This window comes from Meles meles, chromosome 5 (genome assembly GCF_922984935.1).
Source record: "Meles meles chromosome 5, mMelMel3.1 paternal haplotype, whole genome shotgun sequence".
NCBI lineage: Eukaryota > Metazoa > Chordata > Mammalia > Carnivora > Mustelidae > Meles > Meles meles.
In genome coordinates, this window is record NC_060070.1 from 35,237,790 (window position 1) to 35,265,737 (window position 27,948).

The window sequence follows — 27,948 nt, forward strand, 5'->3', positions numbered from 1 at the left end:
TCAAACACCTTTTCCTTGATTTCTGGAGGGGAGGCTCCAGATACTCTCTTTTTTCCTTGGAACTAAGAGGCCAAATCAAAGGATAACAAGGGTCCTATCTCTTTGCATATCCACCAGCAGTTTTGCAGATGATTGTAGAGTAGGTATTTGCTGTCTCTTTGGATCTTTTTCTTCTGTGTTCAAAATTAGTGGTACTTGCAGTTTTTTGACTCCTACAGAGCCTATGGCTGGGAGGGAAATGCTGGACCTTGGATGAGAGGAACTCTGCCTGGTCCTTTACAGACCTGGGGAGGACAGAGTCCCAAGCACTTCTGTGGAGCCCAGCAGCCTGTTACTAAGGCCTGGTGTTAAGTCAGATGCATCCCTTCTCATATGCATGACATTTCTAAACTATCACCAAATTAATTAATTAATTAATTAATTAAATTTTTAAAAAAAGATTATTTATTTATTTGAGAGAGAGAGCAAGAGAGAGAGAGAGAGAGACAGGGAGAAGCAGACTCTCTGCTGACCAGAAAGCCTGACTCAGAGCTTGATCCCAGGGCCCTGGGATCATGACCTGAGCCAAAGGCAGATGCCACCCAAGTACCCCATCACCAAATTCTTAACTTTCAGTTGATTTTGGGGGACAGATAACAGTAATATTTTACAAAACCACTCAATTATTAACATTCTAATTTTTGGCATTTTGACAACTCTAAAATACATATATGGTAAGAAAAAATGGCATTTATATTTTGCCTTGCAAAGTGGAGTATTGTAAATAATGTCCATAAATGGTGCTTTAGAGCAAATGAGATAATACATATCAATATATCTTAAAAACAATCATGCAAGTATATGCAAGTATAAACATTGCTGAGGAGGAAAGCATATAGGAATGAGAATAATTATAGGTGGAAAATGACAAAATTTTAAGAATATTTACAATTTGTTATCCTAGTAGAGTTTAATATGTGGTATTGATCAAAGCCAATCTTGGTTTCTTAGCAACTAATATTTCACTTAAAAAATACTTAGAGTCATGGCACCATTGTGACTCAGTCATTTAAGCATCTGACTTTTGACTTCAGATTTCAGCTCAGGTCATGATCTCAGGGTAACGATCTCAGGGTCATACGACTGAGCCTGTGTGGCCAGGCTCAGTTCTGGTCATGGAGCTTGCTTAGGATTTTCTTTCTCCCCCTGGCTCGCTTCCTCCCTCCCCCATGCCCTATCTCTCTCTCTCTAAAAACACAAAAAAACAAATAAACTTGGAGTCATTCTTGGAGAAACCACAAGACAGTGTGATGAATACAGGGAAGATGTACTTTTCACAGTATAGTGAAATTTACTTTTCACTGTCTATATAGCCCCTTGTACATTTGAATTTTGTTCCAAAGGTATGTGTCTATTTTAAAAATTAAATAAAATCTTAACACAAATCAAAAGACTAAATATATTTTCACCTTACTCTCTTGTTCCTAATTATAGAACATAAGGCCTAGGAGAGATAGATTAGTTTCAACTCATTTTATGGATATGGAAACTAAATTTGAAAGGTAATATTCATAGTTACTTTCCAGAAAAATTAGGAAAAATGGAATATATCTTCCAAATTATATTTTGTAGGCACTTAATAGAAAATACCCACATTGCTAATCAAAATGAGTTTTTAAAAATATCACCATTTTATTACCACATCTGTCATTGCATGAATCTTAACAAGTTTCTTTTTAGACTAGATTACTGCTTTGTAATGAGTGACCTATACAGGACCAGGTTGTTAAATCAGTATGAAAGATTTTCTTTAAGATCGGCCAAAATTGATTGGCAGTTTAGTGACCCACTTAAAGAATCTTACATTTACCACCATTTTGGTAATTTTTCACAATTTGTTTCTCAGCTTTGCTCAATGTGACCTTGTTTTCTCAAGGACAAAGAACGTATTAACTCCCACCCCCCAATAAATCAGTTGCACAACCAGTCTTTGCTATAACAGTTTACTTAAAAAAAAAAAACAAACAAAAAACTTGACCATTACATCTAGGAGGGGGGGGAGGGAGAGAACGAAGGGAGGAGGGTGATCCCAGAAGAGAGTTTTGGGAAACTCAGGAAAAGGAATCCCCTCTGGGTACAATAAGATATTTAGAGATAAAGCCTCTTAGTGCCCCAGTCATTTTGATATTTGTCCTTCCCTGTAAAAGCATGCTTCTGATCCAGTCCCATTTTGACAGAACCACTAAATCTAGGAACTGGGCGGGATTCTTGAAATTCCCTAGTTTGTTCCTCTCATCTAATAAGTGAGAAAAACTGAAGTTCGGGCAGGCACGTTGTTTTTTAAAGCTGACAAAGTGGTTCCTGGAAAAGCTTCCATCGGAGTTCAGATTTCTGGCTGGTGATAGAAGCCATTTCATGTATAGAAAAGCTCGTATGGAGTGACGGCCTTGGTTACTGCTGTGATTTTTTTCCAAAGGCGAAAAAAATGAAATCTCTCCTTACTTCTGTCTGGCACTCGAGGTTTAAATTACTGACCAGGTGACAACCTCCCATGTGTAAGCAGAGAGGTTCATTCTGTCGCTCAAGCCGAGCTGCCATTAGCTGTAGAAAACAAACCAATTATCCTCAAAAGCAAGTACATGTCCCCTCCAACATCCAAGGCAATTCAATTTCTGTTGGGTTTTGGTTCATTATAGCTATTACTGATTTACTCTGGAGTTGGGACAAAAAGTCCAAAACCACATTTGGTTTTATTTTCTGGATCCTCATCTAAAAAACAAAACAAAACAAAACAACAAGGTAGCAATGTGTATGTGTGGTTTGTATATTTGTGTGTATGTGAATACGCGTGGGTATCTGTGCTGTGTGGCATGTGTGGCGTGTGTGGAGGTGTTTGGGTTGAGCATGGGGGGCGAGTGGTGGAAGTTGATGTTAACTAATTTTTCCTGTATTTTTGCCTGAGGCAAAATAATCTTCTTCCTACAAGAATGTGATTTAAAAAGACACAAGGCAGATTTATATCCTGTTCTTTGGTGATAACACTAATCAACAATTTCAAATTACCCTCTCGACAGTTTAAAATTTGTTGGTGATGGGGGGGTGACCATTTGAGTGGTTGTATGGTGATATTTAAAATCAGTTTTTTTTTTAAGATTTTTTTTTTTTTTAATTTGACAGAGAGAGAGAGATCACAAGTAGGCAGAGAGGTAGGTAGAGGGGGAGGAGGAAGCAGGCTCCCTTCTGAGCAGAGAGCCTGATGTGGAGCTTGATCCCAGGACCCTGAGATCATGACCTGAGCCAAAGGCAGAGGCTTAACCCACTGAGCCACCCAGGAGCCCCTAAAACCAGCTTTAATTTTTATCTGTTCCCAGTCTTAGAGACTTAGATAAAGTTGGTTCTCAGCATCTATCAAAGGGAAATGACAGTCAAAATGCTCACAGTCTCACTGGGCAACTGTGGCTTACACTTACATGATGTGTTGATCTCAGGTGGCTCGTGCTAATTTTGGAGAGAAAGTAAATGGGAAAATCTGTTATCATTCCCTTGGAAACCAAATGTTCATAGTATTAGCTGACAAATATTGGTTATGATTTATTATTATTTTCATTTTCACCCAAAGCCTCACTCAGTGTGTCAATTTTAAGGCATGTCAATGTGTCACACACACAGGGGCAGAGAACTCTCCTGCCTGGTTCAGGGCTGTGTCCCTGGCATCTAAAACAGAGCTTGGCTCAAATATGTGTTGAATGAATGCAGGAAGAAAGAAGTCAGTTGTTTGGCCACAGAATATTAAGGATTTAGAGCCAAAGAGCCACTTTCCTCCCATTTTATAAATAGAGGCCAACCCAGAGTCTTTGGATGACTTGTGTTTGAATCATGCTACTTTCTGTGACCTTCATAATCCAAGCTCGTTAGCATAGCATTCCAGATCTTTCATAATCTGGTTTTTTCACTTTTAAACCCAACAATATCTAACAGCTCTCTGAACACAGTGTACTTTAGGTCTGTAGGTTTCACAAAGAACTCTGGAGTGCCGGCTTGGCAGTGAAGGTAAAACAGTTCTTCCCTGTGAAAAGCTTCCATCCTGGCGTGGGAGAGAGACTCACAGAAAATTTCTTTACTCTGACCTTCCACCAGATGAGGAATCTGACTCTTAAGTTCTCATGGCTCTCGGTACTCCACACATACAGTTGGCCTTAGCTCTAGTTCATCATCTTTCCTACTCAACAGTAAACTTCAGGTGGGACAGATGCTCTGTTCCCACTAGACTCCTGGTGTCTAGCATCACACCACCATGTGCTGAGTACTCAGTAGATATTGCAGATGGAAGGAATGAGGACAGAAAGGAGAGATGACATGCAGAAATACTTGAACAAACACATGGGGTGCTCTGGGAATTTCAGGAAATTTCTAGAAAATTTCAAGAAAAGCTTCTTCTAGAGCTGCATCATGAAGGTTAAGAAAGGCTAGTCTCTAGAAAAAGGTGGAGGAAGGTTCCTAGGCAGTAAGGAGTCCACAGAGCTGTGGAGGGGATGTGGGAGCATGCCGATGGGTGTGGGTGACAAGCCAAGGAGCACTATGACAGCCGCTTGAAAGACCACAGCTGCAGGGAAGGATTTCGACCATAGTTGAATAAGAAAAAAGTCATTTAGAAACTAAATATTTTTACATGTCAGAGCTTTAAAAACTCAGCTATACATTGCCACGAATATATTTAGCCTACTGTTTTACTCTTTCAACTGAAGACCACACTTTGTAAAAGGAGGTCTTTGACATACACTTTTAACTAAACATCTCTGACTCAGCATTTCCGCAAGTCACCTTGATGACTTAAATTTATAAGAAGCCAGGAATGCTTCGTTGAATAAAAATCATGAAAGGGAAAAAAAATCACATGAGAGCTCTCATTTCCTCAGGTTTCAAAGTCCTCAGAAAAAGGAATTTTTCTTTTGAAATTAGAGATGTCCCCACCCCAACACGCCAGATCTCTGGGCTCTCTGATTCTGTTACACTTGAGGAGTGACTTAACTGATAAGTACCCGGGCAAAGGGGGCCTCTCCTTTGTGAGTGAGGGTAACTCACTCTCTTCCCCATCACTCTGATGGAAATTGCCAGTGCACAGGCTTCCACTCTGCTCTCCTCCCTAGACACAGCCCAAAGCAGCTGCTCAGCTCAGCCCCATGAAGGCAACTGTCACTGTGGGAGCCCTTCCTGCCCTGACCTGGGAGGGGCAGTCTTTGGGAGAAAACTTTTTTCAATTCAGCTTTAGTAAAAATAAAATTGCTAATAAGTTGATTCACATATGACACCTGTGTCCACTTCTCAGTTGTCTTAATACTTGAAAAGTAGAGATACACGATTAAGTGGCTCTTTCAAATCCACACATATGTTGCAATAAAGGTGGTTTTATTCTTCAGTTTCTTTGTTGAACTACTTATATGTGTATGTGGGGAAAAGGGAGGAGAGACAGGAATACATATACTGCTTTTATTAACCAGGATGTTGAAAATTGGGATTTTTCTGGTTATGCTAACTTTGTAGTTTATAACTTAAAAACAAAATGAAGGAATGATTAGCATTATTTTTAAGCTCTTGGCTCAGCCAAAAAATAAACAAAACAATAAATATTCTAATTACCTTGATCAGAATAACTGTTAATTCTTATTTTTAGTGTGTTTGGGAATTTGACTTAACTATTTTCTCTTTAGGTTCTAGTTTATAAGGTTTTTGGATTTCAAGTATCAGTTTCCTAGGTGCAATTTTGGAAATGGCATACATTTATTTCTATTAATCAATTTTTTCAGGTCATTTGGGGGTTTAATTGAGTAACATTATAAGTGAAATACCAATATGTGTTTTAATAAATGATTTATGGTTGAGATGCCTGCTTCTCCCTGTCCCTCTGAGCCTCCCCCCCACTTCTACATGCTCTCTCTCTCTCTCAAATAAATGAATAAAATCTTTAAAAAAATGTCTTATGATTCACAAAGTGTTTTCATGTATATTATCTGAAACATGATTTTTAAATATTTTAGTTTAAGAATTTGTTTAGCATCTAATGAAAGCTATGTACCTCTTCTTAAGAACATATATCAATGCATGTTCTCACAGAAGCTTCTCAAACCTGGTGAAGCCAAAGTTCTTGGAACCAGGTTTCAGATTAGAGGTTGCCTTCTTAAACCCAAGGACCAAAATCTAGCCGCTGCTTGTGTCTGTACGGCCTTTGACCTAAACATAGCTTTTACATTTTTAAATGAAGAAAAAGAAACATAAATCCAAAAGAAGAATACAATGTTTTGACATGTGAAATGATAGGAAATTTAAATTTGTGCCCATAAATAAAGTTTTTTTGGAACATGGCCACACTTCCATTTACATATAGTCCGTGGCTACTTTATTTTTTTTTAAGATTTTATTTTTATTTTAAGTAATCTCTATATTTATTGTCTGGCTCTTTACAAGGAATGTTTACTGATCCCCGATGTAAAGTTTCAAAGTATATTTTGTGTTTTTTTAGTTCTATTTTGTTAACTGCTTAAATTGTGTCTAAGTTTAGGATTTGAAAAGGACTTCTACAGGCTGCTTAAAAGAATATGAAATTATTTACTAAATGACTTTAAAATAATACTAGAAGTCACTAATATGGTGTTTGGAAGAGTATTTAATGATGTGGCAAAATGGTTCTGATATTGCTTTAAGTAAGAAAAAGAGTATGAAGTGAATAATTAGTGTGATCTCAACCACATAAGTATCATTGGAGAGTAGAAAACAAGTTTAGAAGAAAATACACTCAAATGCTAGGCCTCTTGATTGAAGTTATGGATTTTTAAAAACATTTTTACTGGCCAGTACTCTATAGAAATTGTATAATATATCCTTTGATAATAAGAAAAATAAAATATTGAACAAAGTTAAGGGTATAGTTGTTTAATTAAAAAAAAAACTTTCGAAGATTAGAATCTTCTGTGATAGTATAACTCTAAAAGTGTTCAAGAGAACAGATTAATAGAGTGAATGTAATTATAGGACCAGAAATCATTTTTAAAAATTAAGTCTTCCTTCATTTAGGTAGCATGACAGCTTGGTGTCAGATGCTTTATTTTTCCCTCCATGCAAATTATACCTACGAATCTGCTAAAGAAGTGTTGGTCTTAATGTTAAGACACAATTTTCCACAAAACTGAAGCATTGTGAGTTCTATACTGAGAGGCGTTTGGTCAAAATATATGCTTGACCATTCTTTGTTCAAAGGAGACTCAGGAAATGTTCATCATCATAATGTAGAGATTCACGCTCTACAGAAAACTGAACAGTTGACCCATTTCTCTAGATGCTGTGCTGACTTGTTCTGCTTGATGAATGAATGAGTGAATATATGAATGAATGAATTACCTTTATGTATGACTTTTTGGCTCTGTAAAAAAAATTAATATTTTTTTAAAACATGCTAGGAGATACATGACCATGTTAATTAAATTGTCTTATGAACAGCTGTAAGGAAAAGGAATAATTAAAGAGAACAGGATCAAGCTGGGAGACAGGAATCCCAGAAGCCTGTTCTGCACCATCTTCAGTGCTATAATTATGATTAAATTCATAATTTAATGTATTGTTAAATAACATGAGGGGAGAATCTGATACATCAAAGTGATCTACTGAAAAACAAGACTCGGGATCCATTTGGTGAATACCGCTCTGGCGGAATAAACAAGCAAAGGAATATCTCAAATTTGCTAGTAGCAATAGAATTGTAGCAGAAGAATTTGAGAAGAAATAAAAATTTAAAATTACTTTGCTCTAATACAAAATTCTACAAAATAGGTGTTTGTATTCCATTTTTAAGGCAGGGAGGCAAACTCATCTGCCTGAGTTCATAGGGGACTCAACATGGACCAGACCTCAAAGTCTTGACTCTCTTCTCTGTATCACACTATCACCATTTCATTGACTTATTAGCCTTGTTTATTTATTTTATGAATTTGAAACTTTTTTTCTCCTTTCCATTGTATTAACAGTCCGACCCAGAGCAGCATTTGGAGGGTTACATCAGATATTTCCCTTTTCTCAAACCAGATCTTAAAGCTCTCTGTTCCCTATCTCCATTTCTCATTTTACAGGTCTTTGGAAATGCGTCTATAAAATGCATTCATTCTTTACTGATCCCCGCAACCTGGAGAAGAGTGTGAGATGCTAGAAAGTCAGCAGTAATTGCCGCAGTCCTTTACTCTAATGGGACAGATAGTCTTAGAGGAGATACAGATAAACAAATGAGATAATCTGAGACCAGAGGGTACACTGGTAATGTGAGAATACTCAAAAGTGGTGTGAAGTGTGAACTTGGATGGAGGATGGTCTGTCAGTACTTCCTGGAAGACACATCATCTGAGCTGAGATCTAAATTAAGATGAGGGGGACCAAGTTGAGTAAGGTCTGTGTTCAGAGGGCTCTGGAAAATGGGAACTTGACGGAAAAGAGGCATTTGCTCTATTCTTAATTTGCTAGAGGTCATTTGGTATGAGTGAGCAGTAGTGTGTGTGTGTGTGTGTGTGTGTGTGTGTGTGCGTGTGTATGAGCACACACATCAGTGCCATAGTAAAAATTGGTTTGGAGAAGAATGGAGAGGCTAAGTTATTGAAAGTCTTGACTAATGATAGTAAGTAGCACTTAACACTTACTCTGTGTTAGGCACTGCAGCAAATAATTTTAATATAACATGTTTATTCCTTATAACAAACCTAAGAAAAAAGTTAACCATCATGATCTCCATTTTATATACAAGGAAAAGGAGACACACAGAGGCTAAGTGATTTCTTCACGTTCTCAGACCAAGTGAGTGACACACCTCAGACTTGAGCTCCAGCCAATCTAGCATGAGAAGCATGGTCCTTCAACGAGTATCATTAGCTTCACCTGGAAATCTTGTTAGACATGTAAAAATTCAGGCATCGATCCAGACCTACAGAACCAGAATCTGCATTTTAACAAAGACCAGGTCCTACCCGAGCACCTTAATGTTTGAAGAGATCTGCTGTAATCCCCTAGACTCTATTGTTTCTCTTTAACCTTGAGAAGGAATCTGGACATTATCTTAAGGTCAGTGGAGTATTAGGGAAACGTGTGAAGAAAGAGGTTGGCAGAATTAAATGTGTTTTTAGACCAATTGTTTTAGGTCAGTAGTTCTGGCTTCAGTATGGAGAATGTAGTAGAAGAGGACAATTCTGAAGGAATTCTGAAGGAATTCTGAAGAATGTAGTAGAAGAGGACAATTCTGAAGGCAGGGAGACCAGTGAAAGGGCTGCCGAGTAAAAGAAGATGGCAGCCTCAAGTAGTGTGGTGGTAGTGTCAGAGGAGAGGCATAGGTGAATGAATGAACTTGGAGATTCTTTGGGTCTCCAAAGATACATGAATTGAGGGAGGGAGGAGTTCCCCCAAATTTCTGGCTTGGGCAACTGGTTTCTTTATGGTATTGTTTACCATGTAAGAGTATACTTTAGGGAAGTAGGGTGGGGAGCAGGAGAGGGAAATGATGAATTTACTTTTAGATTAAATCATGAGATTTGAGACTTTGGGGTATCCAAGTAGAGTTGTTTAGCCAGGACTAAAGAGAGCACTGGAAACCATATAAATGACAGAGAAACCATATAAATTACTTGGGCATATTGGAAGGTGTCTTAGAGAAAGTCCTCGTTGTTCCTGATGTCCCTCCCTCCTTCCCCATTTTACTCACCAGGCCCCAAGCCTGCTCTACTCAGTTCTGTTTTCAGCAGACAGTTGAACACGTAAGTCTATAGCTCAGAAAAGATATCTCAGATCTAGATTTTTGGATTTGCCTATAGAACGGATGATAACTGAAGCAGTGAAATCGCCCAGGAAGAGAAAAGGAGTCCAGCATACAGGGAGAAGAAGGGGAACCTGCAAAACAGACCAAGAAGAGTGGTCTTAGTGGGAGAGAACCATGAGTTTGGTATCATGGAAGCTCTGGGTAAAGAGTGTCTCAAGATGGGGAAAGTGGAGAAGAGGGTGAAATTGATTTAAGACACTGCCTAGACAATGAGAAATGTCTGCTGGATTTAACAATACGCTAGTGATTGATAACCTTCATGAGAACTGGGGAAAACTGGTGAGGACGAAAGCCAGACTTCAATAGATTGAGAAGTGAGACTCAGGAAGTAGAGATTAATAGAGTGTAGACAAATTTTCCGGAGCTTGATCTATGAAGCTGCGGGAGAGGGGGAAGTGTAAGAGCTCAGTCATGAAGGAGAGGCATTTTAAGATGGAAAATTTGAGCATGTTTAAGTGCTGATGGAGGGAGCCAATCTAGAAGGGAAGGTTGAAGACGGTGAGCCCTGAAGGGTAAGGTATGCCCCATTAGGGCACTGGTTTGGCTCTTCCCTTTTAGGTTCTAATGTACCGATAGGTAGGTATGGAGATTTAGGAGGATGGTCGGAGAAAGAGGAGGACATCCCCACAGTCACCAATTCCACATTCTGGGGTACTCAGTGGGTTAATCCTATTCCCCTTCCATCCTCAGCCTTGTTCTCCACAAAAGGATCTGTTCTGCTATTTGAATACTCCGCTTTTATTTGCATGACCCGCTGTCCAGGACAGGTATGGCCATGAATTAACTAAGCACCTGCTTTAAAAATTAACCCTTAAACTAAAATCCTGGCCTTTGCCTTACCTATCTTCAGGTGAGGACAGTTTAAAGAGACAGTTTAAGTGTTCTTCCTTCCACCTTAAGACTTCTGAAGATTTTGGTGAACCCACTGGCACTAAGGTATGCCTAAATCTGAGGTTTCTGGCTTCACGGAAAACAGTGGTTCATAATCAGGACCTCCAAGAATACTCAAGGACAGATTTCAGGGGTCTGTCAATCCCGGAAATGTCACTGAAAAATCTATTTGCAATAGGCCTTTTTTGTTTGTTTTTAGAAGAGAGTACACTGATTCTGTCAGATTCTTTTTTTTTTTTTTTTAAGATTTTATTTACTTATTTTTGACAGAGGGAGAGAGATCACAAGTAGGCAGAGAGGCAGGCAGAGAGAGGAGGGAAAGCAGGCTCCCCGCTGAACAGAGAACCCGATGCGGGGCTCAATCCCAGGACCCTGGGATCATGATCTGAGCCGAAGGCAGAGGCTCAACCCACTGAGCCACCCAGGCACCCCTGATTCTGTCAGATTCTTAAGGGCGCCTGTAATCTGTGGAGACAAATAAATGCCCAAGCTGATCATTTCCAGGGCATCAAAAGGTAACCAAGAAAAATTATGACAATCACAGAGGAAAAAGACAATTACAAGAGCACAGAAATACAAGTTTGTTGAACTGATATCTGACTCAGAACTCCCCATGCGAACCCAAGGATTTGGTTTTCAATTCTAAAGAAATCATGTTTCCTAGATTGAAAACATAAAAAACAAATCAGAGCTTTTCCAACGTGTTCTAGATGAACATTTATTTTCAATATTACAGTAGAAAGTTACTAAGCTTGCCTAAGGAACGCAAATTAATCTACCTACCTTTATTCAAAACGTTGTTGGCAAGTATAATAAAAATAAGAGGTAAACTTGTCAGTGAGGCGATGTGACATTAGGAAGCAAATGTGCCCCTCTTGGTTAGGTAGAACAGACTCAGAACTGGCAACTAATGATAACGTGTGGAAATCAATAGAGCAAGTGTGGAAAATAGACGTGGGTGTTTACCTTCCCCATCAAATGATTCGGAGTATGGCTTCAGGCATATATCATAACAAATATGGTAAGAAATACCGTGTATGGAACATTTTTGCAGTGTTTGTGTTAAATATTCATCTATAGCCTTTGCTAATGGAAACGCTAGAATTTATACATGACGGATGTGAAATGACAGCTGAAGTGACTTGAGGATTTTCTTACATTTTATTTATCAGGATTACACGTTTTATTAATGATTCTTTTTAGTTTCCACCTTTCTGAAACCCAGACTGACAGCTGAGGGATTACATTTGGTTTTTCAAATGGCGGACAGACTCCGAAGGGAGTCTGACTATATGCTGGTGAAAAACGTAAACACGTGAGGGATGCATGCTTTTGCTGCAGTAACGGTTTGCTTCAGGACACAATGCTTTCGATTCCTGTACTAGATTGTATATTTGTGTGGGCCAGACACACAGACATTTCAGTTCGATCTTCGAAAACCTCACTTTAGGAATGGTGTTTAAGCCTGCATCTGGAAAATAGGCAGATTTTTCTTGAAAATAGAAGGAATCTCACTAACATTTAAAATCTGCAAATGACTTTGAATTGTGCTCTGGATGTATAAACCCAGCCATAAAATAACCACAGTAATAAAGTTAGTCATTCAAATAAGTGAAGCCAAGTAAATCCCCAGAATCCTGCCACCTCCTTTGCACGGCAACAAAACTATACATGCCCCCATATATAAAGACACTTTCAGAACAGAGGCAACAACTCGGAAGTGTTCTCTGACCGCTGTGTAACCGCCGCATGCATGTTATTGAAACGAGACATCTGAAAAGCTCATCTTATAAAATTTGACAACTCTTGGCTCAACTGGCTTTTGAAGAGTTTCTAAGAAACTTCAAGATACGCACTTACTTGCCAAGTAAGAATTTTCTCATAAGCAGTCACTAGAAACTTTATGACTCTCTCATACTTAAAAAAAAAAAAAAAACAAAACTAAAGCCGAAATACCACATAAAAAAACTACAAAGGAAATATTATGGAAAAGAAAACAAAACTTACTTTTTCTCAAGGCTGACTTTTCCTGTGATTTAAAGAGTATGAGAGGAGAATATATGATGATGATTTTGTCCTCCAACACTTTCAAACGTCAACTCCAAAAGGAACAGAATGGACCACCAGAGCTATCTGAGGGTCCCTCCCCACTGGAGCTTTTTCAGCTTTGTAGAAGGAAATAGGAGAGTGAGTTGGTTTCCTCCAAGTCTTGTGATGTGCACATAGCTGACTCCTACTGGGCTGAAAAAGCACTCCCTGTCAATTTTTACGTCGCATTGTGAGGAACAAATTCTCTGCAGGATATCCTTAAAGGGAAATCCTGCCAAAATTAGTACTTGGAATATCTGGATAAGCCCCCAAAAGTTTAAAATACAAGTGTATACACAGACAACTCACATACATACGCAAGAAATTTCCACTGCTTAGGCTAAATTAAGGGCATATTTAAATTTTTAAAAATTTCCAAAAGGATGATGTATTTTCTTTTTCCTTGATTAATATTTTTTTTTTTTAAATTTTGTTTTGTCTTGTTTTCTGATGACTCTCTGAACCTATCTTTTAGGTTATAAATGGTTGCATTACAGAGCTTTTCTGTTGAACTATCTGGAAAGAGATGAGGCCCCATGTTCTTACCTGCAGAATTTTTTGTTGCTTGAGAGATAAACCTTGGGGTATGGCCTCTATCACCGCATTCTTAGGAAATTTAAGAACTTAGAGCCTTGGATTTGAGTAGAATAACTGTAGGTAGTTACCTGCTTCCTGAACCTCGCTGTGGACTCACCATTCCCTGCTTTTACCTATTGCCCTATGAGTTGGCAACAATTATTATGTCACGGCATGGCTGTGTGACTTCATTTAAACAGAGACTTGTCTGGTCTTTTGAAATCTTTGATTAAAAAATGAGGAAAAGTGTCTTCTTCAATTTCTTTCATGAGTGTTCTGTAGTTCCTCGAGTACAGGTCCTTTACTTCTTTGGTTAGGTTTATGCCCAGGTATCTTATGGTTCTTGGTGCTATAGTAAATGGAATCGATTCTCTAATTTCCCTTTCTGTATTTTCATTGTTAGTGTATAAGAAAGCCACTGATTTCTGTACATTGACTTTGTATCCTGCCACGTTACTGAATTGCTGTATGAGTTCTAGTAGTTTGGGGGTGGAGTCTTTGGGGTTTTCCATATAAAGAATCATGTCATCTGCGAAGAGAGAGAGTTTGACTTCTTCCTTGCCAATTTGGATACCTTTTATTTCTCTTTGTTGTCTGATTGCCGTTGCTAGAACTTCTAATACTATGTTGAACAAGAGTGGTGAGAGTGGGCATCCTTGTCGTGTTCCTGATCTCAAAGAAAAAAAAAAAAAAATGAGGAAAAGTGGATTGGGATCCCTGGGTGGCTCACTCGGTTAAGCTCCTGACTTTGGCTCAGGTCATGACCTCAAGATCAAGCCCAGCACAGGTATCCTTGCTCAGCAGGGAGCCTGCTTCTCCCTCTGCCTGCTGCTCCCCTTGCTTGTGTTGCCTGTGCACTCTCTCTGCACCCCTCTCTCTCTCTCTCTGACCAATAAATAAATCTTAAAAAAAAAAAAAGTGGATAGAGATTTCAAGAGTTGAATCTAAAGAAATGTTTGAATATTGAACTAATCCAGGACAGGAATTTTCCGTGGGTCAATTTGATTCATAAAGCAAATAATGTTTGTTCCTAGGATCTCTACTTGAGGCTGTCTCTTTGTTTTATAAGGTGGGGTGAGAGGAGCAGTGTTCTGCCTTCACCCCATTTATTCCCAGACAAAAGCTGTTCTTGTTCTGAGTGCTAACAAAATTACATACTAATATTCTCTGAGATCGAACTCAGGTAGATACAACAAAAAAACTTGAGTTAGGGAAATGCAAAGCCAGTCAAGTGTGTGCATTGCTATTCACTTGAATTTGATGATTAAGATATGAAAATGAAAACATGAAAAAAAATAAAAAGAAACCATGCGAGCAGCGACAACAAATCGATTCAGTGAGAGAACACAAATACATTCAACTAGAAATAGATTTTAACCCTCATGATACTGTTGCTAGCCAGGAATTATTTTGTCCTTTTCAGGGTGAGGAAGTAGAGTCTTGGAGATATAAAATTGCATATGTTCCCACCTAATTATGGGGCCATCATCTTTGTTTACTCCTATGCTTCCCGAGAGGGTGGTCTACATTCACTGATAAAACTTCTGATCCTGGGGCGCCTGGGTGGCTCAGTGGGTTAAAGCCTCTGCCTTTGGCTCAGGTCATGATCCCAGGGTCCTGGGATTGAGCCCTGCATTGAGTTCTCTGCTCAGCAGGGAGCCTGCTTCCCCCTCTCTCTCTGCCTGCCTCTCTGCCTGCTTGTGATCTCTGTCTGTCAAATAAATAAAATCTTTAAAAAACAAAAAACAAAACTTCTGATCCTTCTGGTTCCTCCTCAGACTGTTGCATTAAGTCTTCTCCTTGAACCACTCCACCAAAATAGCTTACGTTCGTAAAAGGTCTTAATGAGCACTTTAAAGGGTGCTGTCTTTAACCTTACCTCAAATTTCTCATCTTTGGCCCTATTTCTTTCTGAATTTTCCCTTGGTTTTCCTAAGTTACGCGCTCCTGATTTCCTCCTTGTTCTTACCATCCTCAGCCTCCTCTCCCTTTATTCATCTCACCCTCCCTAGAGCTTCCTCCTCAGGTCAGCAGGCTTCTCTGCGCGCTCTCCATGGCACTCCTGATGGAAACCATTAGCGATTATATGACTCCCAAACCTGTGTTCTCACTTGTTCTCTCTCTCTAAGGTTCCAGACCTGTCTCCTGTTGGCAGTTGGCTGTCTTTGTCTACAGGTCCTCATGCACCTCAAACTGAAAAGTCCCTAATAAGTCATCTCATCTTCTCCCCACTCCAAACCTGCTAGACTACTGGAGTTCCTCCTCAGGGCATGACACAATCATCCAAGCCGTCACCTTAGACCGTTCTCCCTTATTCTGCACCAGCCCCATTATTTATTCCCATCCCCAACTTCTGCTGGTTCTACTTCGTTAAATCTCCCCCTCAAATTTGTCATCATCCCTGCATTCTGGTGTTCACTTTTCTCCCTTGGATTACTGTATCAGTCTTAAAATGGTCGGTATCCCCTCCTGTCATTTCTCTACATCACTGTAAAACAATATTTTTATCAGTTTATCAAATTATAAAATACATGCTTCTTGCAGAAAACCTGGATTAAGATTTGAAACAAATAAGGAAAATTTAAAATGACTTGCAATCTAAGAGAGTCGCAATCCAAATCTTTAGAACATTTTGTATGCATGCATAGAACTATACAAGGAAATGTTTATGTAAATGTACTTATGCAAATGTTTATACAGTATATTTAATTAGAAAACCAAGGCCACATTATATATATAGTTCTGCATCCTTTTCTACTTAATATACTGTGAATGATCTTCCAAATCAAACATTTTAAAGTGGTTATGAATTAAGGCTGCAAAATAATGAAGCACATGAAATATATTGTGGAATAGTGCACTTCTCTCTCTCTGATTTGTTCTCTTCAACAGGAAAACTTACCCTGAGCGTTTATAATGTATGAATCACAAGGACTTAGATATCAGTAAGAAAGGAGAAAAATACAGAACACTCATTTTGTTCATTTACGTTCATTAGATACTATTTAAACCACTATGAATTCTATACTCTGTATAGATCTGTAAGTCTACGTGATAGAGTTAAGGTACAGGTACGTTTTAGGTGAGTAGACAAGCTCAGTAGGAAAGCAATTTGACCAGGCACTTTTTCTTCTTCACATTGAATGACAAGAAGTATAAGAGAAAACCTTTGGGAACTTTGTCTTAGCTTGACTAGTCAGAGTAAGGTGTTTTTGTTTGTTTGTTTGGTTTCGTTTTAGTGGACTGTCATCTGAATAAGCAAGAATATTTCAAAGCCAAGAAGACCACCTCCTTTCTGTGTAAGACAGGTTGTCCATGCTCCTCTTTGACTACAGGCTGGGAAAAAGACTCCTACATACTAAGACCCCATTTTACTTTTCAGATAGAAGAGGCACTGATTTCACAAATACTGTATTTTAAAGGATTTTGGTAAGTTGTCAAACTGCCTCTCAGAATGGGTGGTCTTTCTGAAAGACAGATCTAATTACCTTACTTTCCTGCTTAATTAAATCTCAAAAATGTTTCCCTTATTTTCAGGAAAATGGCTAAACTTTCTCGCTTAGTGTACATATAAGGAATTTCAGGATCTCTCTCTGGTCTCTTCAGCTTCCTCTTACCCTACTTCCCCAGACCATTTTTCATATTTCTCATACTTAGGGTTTCCGAAATGTCTATTTCATGTTAGTTCATGTTTTAGTACTTCTAGATCTCTTCTGTCCCAGAAATGCCTGCCTGCTTTTCCTTCCCCTATTTTCCCAAAGCTAGTCCTCCTTTTCTTTCAGGACCTAGTTCAGGAGGTGATCTCTAGTCTGTTTAGTTCCCTCTCGCTCTCAAAGACAGTTGACTTTCATTTCTTCCCCCACATCACCCTCTGCTTATTTCTCTCAAAACGCTATATTGAACTACAGTTGTTGATTCTTGCCATCTCCTCGAAAACAAGGTGTATTTTTAAGATATACATTGGTACTTCTAGTACTTGGCAGTCATACCCGTATCCAGGAGATTGTTGCGCCAAGGATTTAAATTCACCACATCTCCCTTTCTTCTATCACACGACATAATCCCTTCCTTCCTGTTCTTTAAACACACATCAAGGTTAAGTTTTGCTACTAATCATTGAAGGGAAATAGAGGTACAAATAGAGGCAAGGCTGGTAAAACAAATAAAACATAACACTGGGAACTTATAGAAATTTAATACATGTCCAAAGTAATTATTCCTTCTTGTTTGGTGATGTAAATGAAATAAACACTGTATTTCTGAAAGCCTGAACGTCAAGGTTTCTTTTTTCAATGGTTTGGAGTCTGTCTCTCTTGGGTTCTATCTATTTAGTGTGGTCTTTAAGGTAGAACAACTTGTGTGAATCCTTAGGCCATTTTAATGGCCACTTTCTTAGTGGTCCCAGATTTCTGTGGAAAATATACATCCCAGAGGAGTTTATCTATGTGTTTCTTTCACCTCTTTTCTTCATCTCTTTTTTCATTTCATATACACTGGGGTAGTCTTCATTGGTATTAGTCAAAGAAAGCAAACCTTCCATTGATCCCAGCCTCTACCCAACTCACATGCTAGTCCTTGATAGAAATAAAGTCCCATTTGGCCCTGGGTTGAGTAGTGTTTCTGGGGAAGGAATGAACTGCTCCTTCTCAACCTATACACTGTACTATCACAGTTGCACTTTGACCTCATCCTTGGTGCTTTATGTTCTGACTAAAATATATTCTCTAAGAGTTCAAGATGGTTCTATATTCAGTTTAAGCAACTTCTACACTTATTACTCTGATCCCGTATTAATGTCTTTTCTGAAAATTCACTGATTTTGATAAGATATGCCACTGTTCATTGAATTCTTCTGATGACCAGAAGTGGGTTTCCCTTGACTCTTCAGAAACACATGGTCTGGAGACAGAGACATGAACACATTATTCAAGTATCTCTGCTGTACCTGCGACAGTAGGAAGTAGCAGATATGAGAGTACAGCTGCACATTTCCTGAAATTCAGCTAACTGAAAATGATTTACTAAGGTGAAATGGTTCATGAATGGTAAACATTTAAGGAACGAGATACTGAGGACTATGGAACTATTTTTGCTAAGAAAAATTTAATAAAAAGTTTGAAAAATGTTCAGTATCAGAATTTCAAAACGTAAATACACTACATATAACACACACACAAAGCATTCTAGTAATTAAAATAATGAAAGCTTCAAAGTACCACAAAATTTAATAGAAACAGAACTTTATTTTTAATAACATCCTTAAATTTGCCTACAAAGATCATAGTAGATAACCATTTAAGAATTTTTATTTTATCGAAATTAGAATTTTACATACAAAATCAGCTGGATTTTTTTCAATAACAATAAAAACTCTTATTTACTGTGGAAAAATATGAACCATTTTGATGAATGAAAAAAAATGAATGTGAACAGGACAGAATGGTTTTCTTTTTATTTGCTTGGTTGTTTCTCCTATTTTTATTCCCACAAATTAATAAAGTCAGAATGATTTTATTTGCTCCATTGTCTATGATCTAGTTTGACACAAATGTGGATTACTTTGGTATCTGCTAAACATAATTGAGAAGGTTCTTGAAGACTGAATAAAACATTAGACTGGGTGTTCAGTATTTTGAAAACTGAATAAACAAAATTAACTGAAATTTGTGGTCACAGAGGATTTGTCATTTTTCTTCCTTTGCCCATATGAAAATACATTAATAGAAAATTACCAATGGAAAAACATTTTAAAATTTATGTTACATTCTTACCAACTTTAATAATAATGCTTAGTTAGCAATTATATCAATTTCTTTCACTCAGTATTAATACTTTGGAATTAGAAGTAGACTGATATTTGTATTCAGATATTTTGAAACATGTACCATACAGGGAATTACATAAAATAGTACTTTCTTGATACTTGAGATTTAACTTACTATTCTATTCAAAATAAATTTTTTGATGTATAATAAATTGTTGCTTAAATCTCACTTGCTTGAAATTATTACTCCAAGGAACTATTTGTTACTTTTAACTACTAATAATCTTTAGAAAATAAGAATACCTATTTTCTTATAAGGATTCTCATTTTTGGAAAAAAAAAAAGTCCTATAAAGTCCTAATGACTTCAGTGCACTTATGGATCCTCCCATAACAAAGAATTAGGTGCCAGAGTGACTACTGTTATAGAAAAAAAAGACATTTAGAAATGCAAACTGGGTTAAAGAAAAATACTTGAATTACACTTTTAGTTATTCTAATGTTAAAATGTGACCTATACCTCTTAAGAAGGAACTTTTTTCTCTCACTTGTTAGCATCTTGTGTTAGAAAAGACCACAGCAGTGCATGGGCCCCTCTGGTATTTTGCACCTTTAAAGATATCCCCAACCGCATAAAAGTTCACTCTTGTGGGGGATATGGGAGGCCCTCTATCTGCCAGAAATAAGAGCAAGGACCTAGTAATAAAAAAAGTTTTTGTAAATTTCTGTATTTTAGGTTTGAAGCACTATTAATTTTAAAATCCATGATTTTATTCTGACACCCAAGGGTTTTCTCTTCCTTAAAAAAAAAAAAAAGGACCACATTTTAAGGTGCTGCCTAATATGTATATAAATGTAAGAATGCCACTTGAAATCTAACAACACAATGCATGAGTCCTTTTCTGGATGAAAGATTTCAGAAAATTTATTCTTCATTCAGCATCTGAAAAGAAAATAAACCTGAAATGGTAATTTTTAGAATTATAATGTGAAAAAGAAGTCTTCTATGGTTGAACCCAATTTACAAAAATTTCACATTTTTCTAAGATTTACACTGAATACAATGACACTCCTCTTTAAACTGAATTGTGTGTGGGGGGGTGTTATAGGGGGAATTGAGGGTTGTGAAGGGAGTATTTTTTGGTAACCACTCACTTTAAACTTCGGGAAAAATGTTTACTATATGACAAAAGTAAATCAAGATCATTACTCTTCTGTCACAGATGATTTCCTGGACTTGAGAACAAGGTCTTTAATGGATGAAGAAAGTTCTTGAAGCTCTTTGCGAGTAGTGTTGGTGGTATCTTCTTGTTCTTTGTCTAATTCATCACTCAAGGGATCATCTCCCTGTCCAGTCTTCTTATTTTGACTAACTAAATGCTTTACAACTAAACCTTGATACTTTACCAAAAGAGTATGCTGATCCTGTGAAAACAGAAAAGAGAAGAAAGATTAACAATAATGATTTAATTTTCTATGGAACAAACCGGATTTGTTCAACCAATACACAGTGAAGGTCTTCATCTTTACAAATCACTGGCCAAGTAAGTAGAAAGCTCAAACTAGTAAGGTCCTTGCTGGCAAGGAGTTGACAGGTTAGGGGTGATCAAACATGAGTACGCATCATTTTAATGTAAACTGACTCAGCTAAATTCTATTAACTAGAGATTAAGTCAAAGTGATATGGAAGTTCAAAGAAGCCAGATTCCTTTTAGCTGACAAATTTCTCAGAAGAATTTGTGCAGGTTAAGACTTTTGGAACTGGTCCTTGAAGAACAGGTTAAATTTGCGTAAGCTGAAATGGAAGACTTCTTTTTACCATAGATCTTACAGAATCCCCAAAAGATTCTTGAGCTATGCTGAGTTTTTAAAAATCAATCTTCTGATTCACTGTTCACATTCTTAGAACAGGAAGTCATATTAATATGTTTTGTGTCTTATTGTTCATGATGATTTATACCTATCCATTCAAAATATTCAGAATCTAAAAGCTTTAAAAGTTTCAAGTGCGTGGAAAATGTAATACCTCTGGAATTTTACTATTAAGAAAAGCAATGATCTGTGGGACACATCTTCCAGGTGCATGGAGCATACTGTGGGTCGAGAACTGAAACAGAAGGACTGCTGTGAGGTGCAGAATAAGAGCAGGGTCTTCTGTGACTTTTAGCTGTTCAGCCAGCGCTTGTCGATGCTGGAACAGGATCTGCCTAAACAAAAATAAAATCACAAAAACACATTCTCATGTTTAAACAAGCTCTCACCAATTTTAGTTCTTCCCTTCTGTATTCATTTTTAGCTTCTCTAGTTTAATTATCTAGTTCCATAAACATCTTCAGGGACATTTAAAATGTGAAATATAGACATATAACCCTAAATGCTGTGGATAAACTAATATACTAGAACACGACAGAGAAAATGATATAGCTGGGATCCTCAAAGTGTACTTTTTATTCTGAGTTGCTGGGGATCAAACAGAAGTGCACTGATATAAGTAATATTTCCTGTAAAGAAGGTCTCAAAGTGGTATAAAGTTCCCAGGCTTGGGATTAGGGAGCCTTGCTACCTTATTGATACTGGTCAGAGAGGGCCACCTATGTATTGAATATGCTCGACGGTACGCAGCCGTTTGGATACAAGCGTTCACTGTGAAGATTCAGAGAATCAAATTCCAACTTTGGATATGAAATATCACACATCTAAGAATTTATTAATAATACAGATTAATTCAATGTTACCTTTCCCTTTTTTTGTCTCCCCTTTTCACCATAATATCGCAAGCTTCTGCTGCAGAATCCAGACAAGAAAGAAAGTCTTCTATGCTCTGAAACAGGTATTTAATACAGCGATTTACTTTTATTAACAGGTTGACTAAAGAAATATAGTCACTTAATGGTATTGTAATTTTACATCCTAAATACAATTTTTTAAAAGGTCATTTTGTTACTGAACTTGAAATTATGATTTAGGATAAAATGTTCCTAGCCTGTTCTCCCACTTTATCTCTAGAAGAGATTGAGTTTATATTTATTCTGATAAAAATCTACTCAAAGATCACAAATTCTAGTCCACTATCTAAGCAGAATCAAACTTTACTTACCTTTTCATTCAGAGAGCTATGGAGTTTTGTGAGAGCTACTTTGGTTTCTTCTGATAATTTACTTAAAATTTTTTTCCTTACCTATAAAGGAAAAAAAGTTCTCTTGGGATTGTGACTTTGACATGTGGTAGATAGAAGACCAAACAAAAGAAAACAAAGCATATTTATTACTATAATAGAATGCGGAATGGAATTTATCCTTGTTTTTGAATTTCAGCTTTCAAACTAGGGACAAAAATATGCTAAAAAACATTCTAAAACTGGAGAGCTAGCCAACAGCCAGTCAGCCAATCAAGCTAGGTATAGTCCTACTCCTCCTTTTTGGCCCAGAAGCAGAGGAGGAAGATGGGGAGGGGAGGGAGAGAGAGAAAAGCATTCATCTTTTAGGGAAAAGAAAATCTGGGGTTAAGAGGCTACTCCCTCCATTTTCCATTGGGGTGGGAAGAATGTTCTTCCCTAATGCCAGATGAGTGGGTTCCCACTCCTAAGTTCCAGAATGCCTATAAACTAGAGAACTTGCTCCATGGCTGGCTGGCTATTATACTCTATGGTGGGTGGAATCTTTTCAGCATCCCTCTACACATAGATGTGTCTTGTGAAATATGATGGCATTCTTGACCAGAGTCTGATGGCCCTATGAGGTGTGAAATTTCTGGTGGAGGCCTAGTGGAATGGGTTGGCTGGCAGGTCCTGAAAGTTACAGTGAATCTTGGAAGATGAGGGAGACCTACTGACTCCCTGTCACATGCCACACCAGTTCTTCTGTAGCCCCCGAAGGGCATGGGACAGGACCCCATGTGTTTCCCACAGCAGAGGTTGGCACAGAGAGGCAGGATATATGAAATTGTCCAGGCAGTTGGAGAGTCACTGCTCAGGCTGAAGGAGGGAAGGGATACAGTACTTTGTTGGGGTAGGAGGGCGAAATAAACTTGTCTCTGTTTGGAGGTTTAGGGGAAGGTCCTTGCTAAAGGGGGAGTCACATGCTAAAAAATAGCCCCAAAACAACCTACACCACCTGTGGGGCAAGAGACACATAAGGCCACAGCATTAGACCTAGATGATAACCAATGATATGTAGTCACTCCTATGAAACACTTTTGCTTCCTTCATTTTTCCTAAATCTCCAACTTTAAGTGGATCTATAGGGATAGAGAAGAGAAGGAGGAGGAGTCATAGGGATAGATCACATCCTACCTTCTCTAAGCAACTGGGAGCCATAGCTCTACCTTACATTTTGAGAGAGGAAGAAATGAACTTTGACTTTAGTTTGAGATTAGCATTTTAACAAAAAAATGCAATTCATCTAAATATTGAAATGAGATGGTGTCACTACTCAGAAATGACTGCGAAATTATGGAATCTGGCCAGAAAACAGTCAAGGGATCGGCAACTCAGCCAGAAAAACGGATGTGACGTAACAAAAAGTAGGAAAAAAATAAGTGTTGATTCCAAAGTAATTAAGCATCATTTTCAACAGACTGGTTATATCACCAATTTAAACTAAAAATCTGATTTTTTTTCTTAAAAACCCTTTCCTTTATTTTACTTTCCTTTAGACTATTTCTTATGTGGGAAAATAAAATATGCTTTTATTTCAAAACACGATGCATCGAGAATACAAGAAAATCACTATCATACTTCACTTGTAATGGCTGCAGGATCGTCTACTGCCATCATTAAATCCGAAGCCAAGAAGTTGAAAATGAGGTTAGTGATATCAGTACATACTGTCTTCAGCAAGTGCTTTGTAAGAGCAGCCTGTGTATCATCTGGAAAATGAAGGTGCTTTATTAAAATGAATGTCCAGGAACAATTATGAAAATCAATGAAACAACAATATTAAGCATACCTGTAAAGAACTTCACCCCTTTTTCAAATAGCCGAATATTATTGTATAGGTTTGAAACCTCTTCTTGCAAGTCCTTGATGGTGCGCTTTCTACCAGTTCCAGAGGCAGAAGATGTTGAAGACATGAACACTGAACGTACCACCTCGAGATAAGTTTTGTTAAGAGGTCTGTGCACAAGATAAATATATTTAGTTGATTAAAAAGTACTGGGTTTATGCATATAAGAAATTTTGCTTCTATGGAAATAAGCCTTAAGAAAATACCTCTAGATTTTGTAAACAAATAAGGTTAATTTGGAGTATAGTTCACAAGAATTTGTCCTCTAAACCTAAGACTTAAATAACTTAAATGCATTATTTTTCTCAGTTTTAAAGTACTCAAAATTACTGCACTAAAGACAGCAAGAATAGCAGTAACAAAAGCTTTAATTCAAATTCAGTCCAAAGTAGTTTTTAAGTTAATTTGGAGAATAGGACATAAATCTGTTCCCCACACACAGGAATAATAAATTCTCAATTTCTAAAATTCTAAAAAAGATAATATATTCAAAACTTTTTTTCAAAACTTTTTATGCTCAACAACTTCAGAATAGATTATTTTAAGTAATGGCAAATGGTTAGTAGTAACTATCTTTTTACATATGAAAAATATGATTATGTACTGTATTCATGCATCAAAAATATTCAGTGAAAAGAAAAAAAAGAACTACAAAAGTTGTATTTTTAAATTCAAAGTTAGATGCACTGGGCTCCTAGATTGCATTTATCAATGCTTACACACTGGAACTAACTTGAGGGGAAATCATGTTAGCTAGTAATGGTCAAGTTATACACAATTTCTTTTACTTCTGTATAAAAATAAATTTAGCTTGGCTTAATTATAAGCTAGTGCTGTCTAAATTTGTTCTCAGAACACAGTTTATAACTTTATTTCTCCCTAAAAGTGCACTGTGTACTGTCTGTCAAGTCTAGATAGATAAAGGTCTTTTCTTTCTTTTAGTTGTTACTTTTCATGCTATGTCAGAGAGCAGTCAGTGATTGGTGTTGGTGTTTTTCTCCCAACTAGGACTGAAACATCAATGACTGAGGATGCCTCCACACTCTTGTCTTTTATTTCCCACACTGCCTCACCCAAAGCACTTACATGTTTGTTAAACTGAACAGCCTCTATAGGCAAACAAAATCTGGAATTTGGTGGCTGGATTAAATTCTAAGCTTTGAAAAGACCTAAAATCTATATTTGCCATGATGTTGGGTCAAAAATAAATAACTCATTGAATTTCTATCATAAAACAGAAAAAATATGTTTTTATACTTACTTTATTAAGTACTCAGCAAGTTCAGAAATAAATTCCTCAGGGGCATCTTGTACGTGTTTTCTCAAAACATCTTCAATTTCATCCTGGAACATAAAAGTGATCTCTGGCTTCTTCTTTCCTACAGTAGAAATGCACAATAGGAAAAACAACAAAACATAAAGCAATCTAAAAGCAAACAAGGTTAATTAACATATTTACTAAGATGGTAATTCATTCACCACCTACCATAAAGACTCTGACATTGCCAGTGACAGCATTACCCAATGAAAACAATTTTAAAAATAGTGGCATTTCTTATGAGTAATAATTTTCTAACTTTAAAAAAATTTTTTCTAACTTTATTTAATGACTGTTTTAATGTCAATCAAAAAATAATAAAGATGATTTTCCCCGATCTAACTTGGATGATGCAAATTGTGGCAAATCAAAACAATCAACTGGATGGAAAAAAAATCTTTTAAGAAAAAGATAAGTTCTCTTTGTTGAACAATGTATACCATGCAGAATTTCCTTCTTTGTAAACATGAATAGTTACTAAAAAACAAATCATCCTTACAATTTGTAGGAGATCTTCAGGAAAAGTCTTTATAATCATATGAACGCAACTCCAGTAGAATTAAGCTAAAAACTGTCCTTTGGGAAAGGCAAAGATGAAGAAATATTATAGTTTTACACTCACCATTTATTTTTCTTCTTACAAAAATAATTCTATGCCAGGGGGCGCCTGGGTGGCTCAGTGGGTTAAAGCCTCTGCCTTCAGCTCCGGTCATGATCCCAGGGTCCTGGTCATGATCCCAGGGTCCTGGTCATGATCCCTAGGGTCTTGGGATCGAGCCCTGCATTGGGCTCTCTGCTTGGTGGGGAGCCTGCTTCCCCTTCTCTCTCTGCCTGCCTCCCTGCCTACTTGTGATCTCTGTCTGTCAAATAAATAAATAAAATCTTAAAAAAATAATAATAATTCTACACCAGGAAAAATTTGTATTGCAGCTACTATAATGGAAATAATTCTTAAGTGTGGAATTGTCATGCCTTCTCACCGACTTGCATAAACATGGGTTGCAAAGAAAGCTAACAATATTTCTATTATTAATATTGTAAAAATATAAAAGTCATTATTTCCAGCTAAATTCGGTTACTGTAAAAACTTAGACATAAAAATAAAAAATAGTAAAATAAATAAAATAAAAACTAACTCAAAAATCAGTCTTTGCTATGTGTCAAGATCTAAGTAAGCTGCCATCACTGCTTTAGAACAGATGGACATGTTAGAACAGATCCACTATCCTGAGATCTGCTATCCTCCATTCCTGAGCTTTCGCATCACATAGTTTCTGCTTTCTGTTTGCTTCCTGCATGCGTTTTACAAGTTATTAAATTATATGTCCATCTAGTAATCTTTCACACTGAGTTGGTGCTGTATTTTAGCTGAGAACCTAATTATATCCCCCATTTCAGAGATTATAACACAACCCCCTTTCAAAGGCACTGAAATTATATCTTTTTAGGTAGAATGGTTTTACTACCTTTATAGACCCTTTCCATAATTTGTGCATAAAAGGAGTATCACATGCCTCATTTAACAATTACGGCTACAGATATTAGAGAAGTATTTTACGAAATGCCCCTTCTCTCCCATCTCGGGAATAGAAAATTCGTTTATCAATGAAAAATTAAAACCCATAGAGGACAGTCTTAATACTATTTAAAATAAGAACAGGGCTAGTAGTTTCTATGAAGAAAGTTTTAATTAATATTATTTTATACATGTTGAGAACAGTAGCTATTTTGACCTATCTTAGAATATTTTAAAGATGGCTCTTAAGCAACAATGCTATCATGAGTAGTAGCACATTAATTGCTGAAGCCTTGTCACCTGATAGCTCCCAGCTCTAGCCCATACATAACGAGCTCTTCGAAAGAGGTAAAATAAGAAATTTCAAATTATCGGGGCACCTGGGTGGCTCAGTGGGTTAAAGCCTCTGCCTTCGGCTCGGGTCATGATCCCAGGGTCCTGGGATCGAGCCCCACATCGGGCTCTCTGCTCCGCAGGGAGCCTGCTTCCTCCTCTCTCTCTGCCTGCCTCTCTGCCTAGTTGTGATTTCTCTCTGTCAAATAAATAAAATATTAAAAAAAAAAAAAAAGAAATTTCAAATTATCATCATTTCAAGTTTTCTTCTCTTCTCAGTTTCGTTAAGTAAATTTATTTAAAACACAACATAAAAGAATCATAATTTTACTTAGAAAAACTAACATGTCCCTTGCTAACTTAACTGCACCAAATGTTAACAAGTCTCCAAAAAGGAAAATGGATATACTTAATTCTCCTGTTAGAAGCAATCAAGCAGGGGCACCTGGGTGGCTCAGTGGGTTAAAGCTTCTGCCTTCGGCTCAGGTCATGATCCCAGGGTCCTGGGATGGAGCCCCGCATCGGGCTCTCTGCTCAGCAGGCAGCCTGCCTCTCCCCCTTCTCTGCCTACTTGTGATCTCTGTGTGTCAAATAAATAAATAAAATCTTAAAAAAAAAAAAAAAGAAGGAATCAACCAAT

The 27,948-nt window shown here is 37.3% G+C and overlaps 2 protein-coding genes across 2 annotated transcripts in view; both read right to left on the bottom strand.

The window, feature by feature from the left end:
* The window catches only part of FHL5 (four and a half LIM domains 5), a 43,324-nt gene extending 30,416 nt beyond the window's left edge, over nt 1-12,908 (bottom strand). The window contains exon 1 of the mRNA XM_046006939.1: nt 12,719-12,908. The gene's annotated coding sequence lies outside the window, so the exon portion shown is untranslated. The remainder of the gene's footprint in view (nt 1-12,718) is intronic.
* Nucleotides 12,909-19,636: 6,728 nt separating this feature from the next.
* The window catches only part of UFL1 (UFM1 specific ligase 1), a 32,811-nt gene continuing 24,499 nt past the window's right edge, over nt 19,637-27,948 (bottom strand). The window contains exons 13-19 of the mRNA XM_046006398.1: nt 25,403-25,520; nt 24,085-24,251; nt 23,874-24,004; nt 22,236-22,316; nt 21,874-21,959; nt 21,165-21,345; nt 19,637-20,563 (exon numbers count right to left, since the gene is read on the bottom strand). Of these exons, the coding sequence (XP_045862354.1) occupies nt 20,345-20,563; nt 21,165-21,345; nt 21,874-21,959; nt 22,236-22,316; nt 23,874-24,004; nt 24,085-24,251; nt 25,403-25,520 (983 nt within the window). The 3' untranslated portion in view covers nt 19,637-20,344. The remainder of the gene's footprint in view (nt 20,564-21,164; nt 21,346-21,873; nt 21,960-22,235; nt 22,317-23,873; nt 24,005-24,084; nt 24,252-25,402; nt 25,521-27,948) is intronic.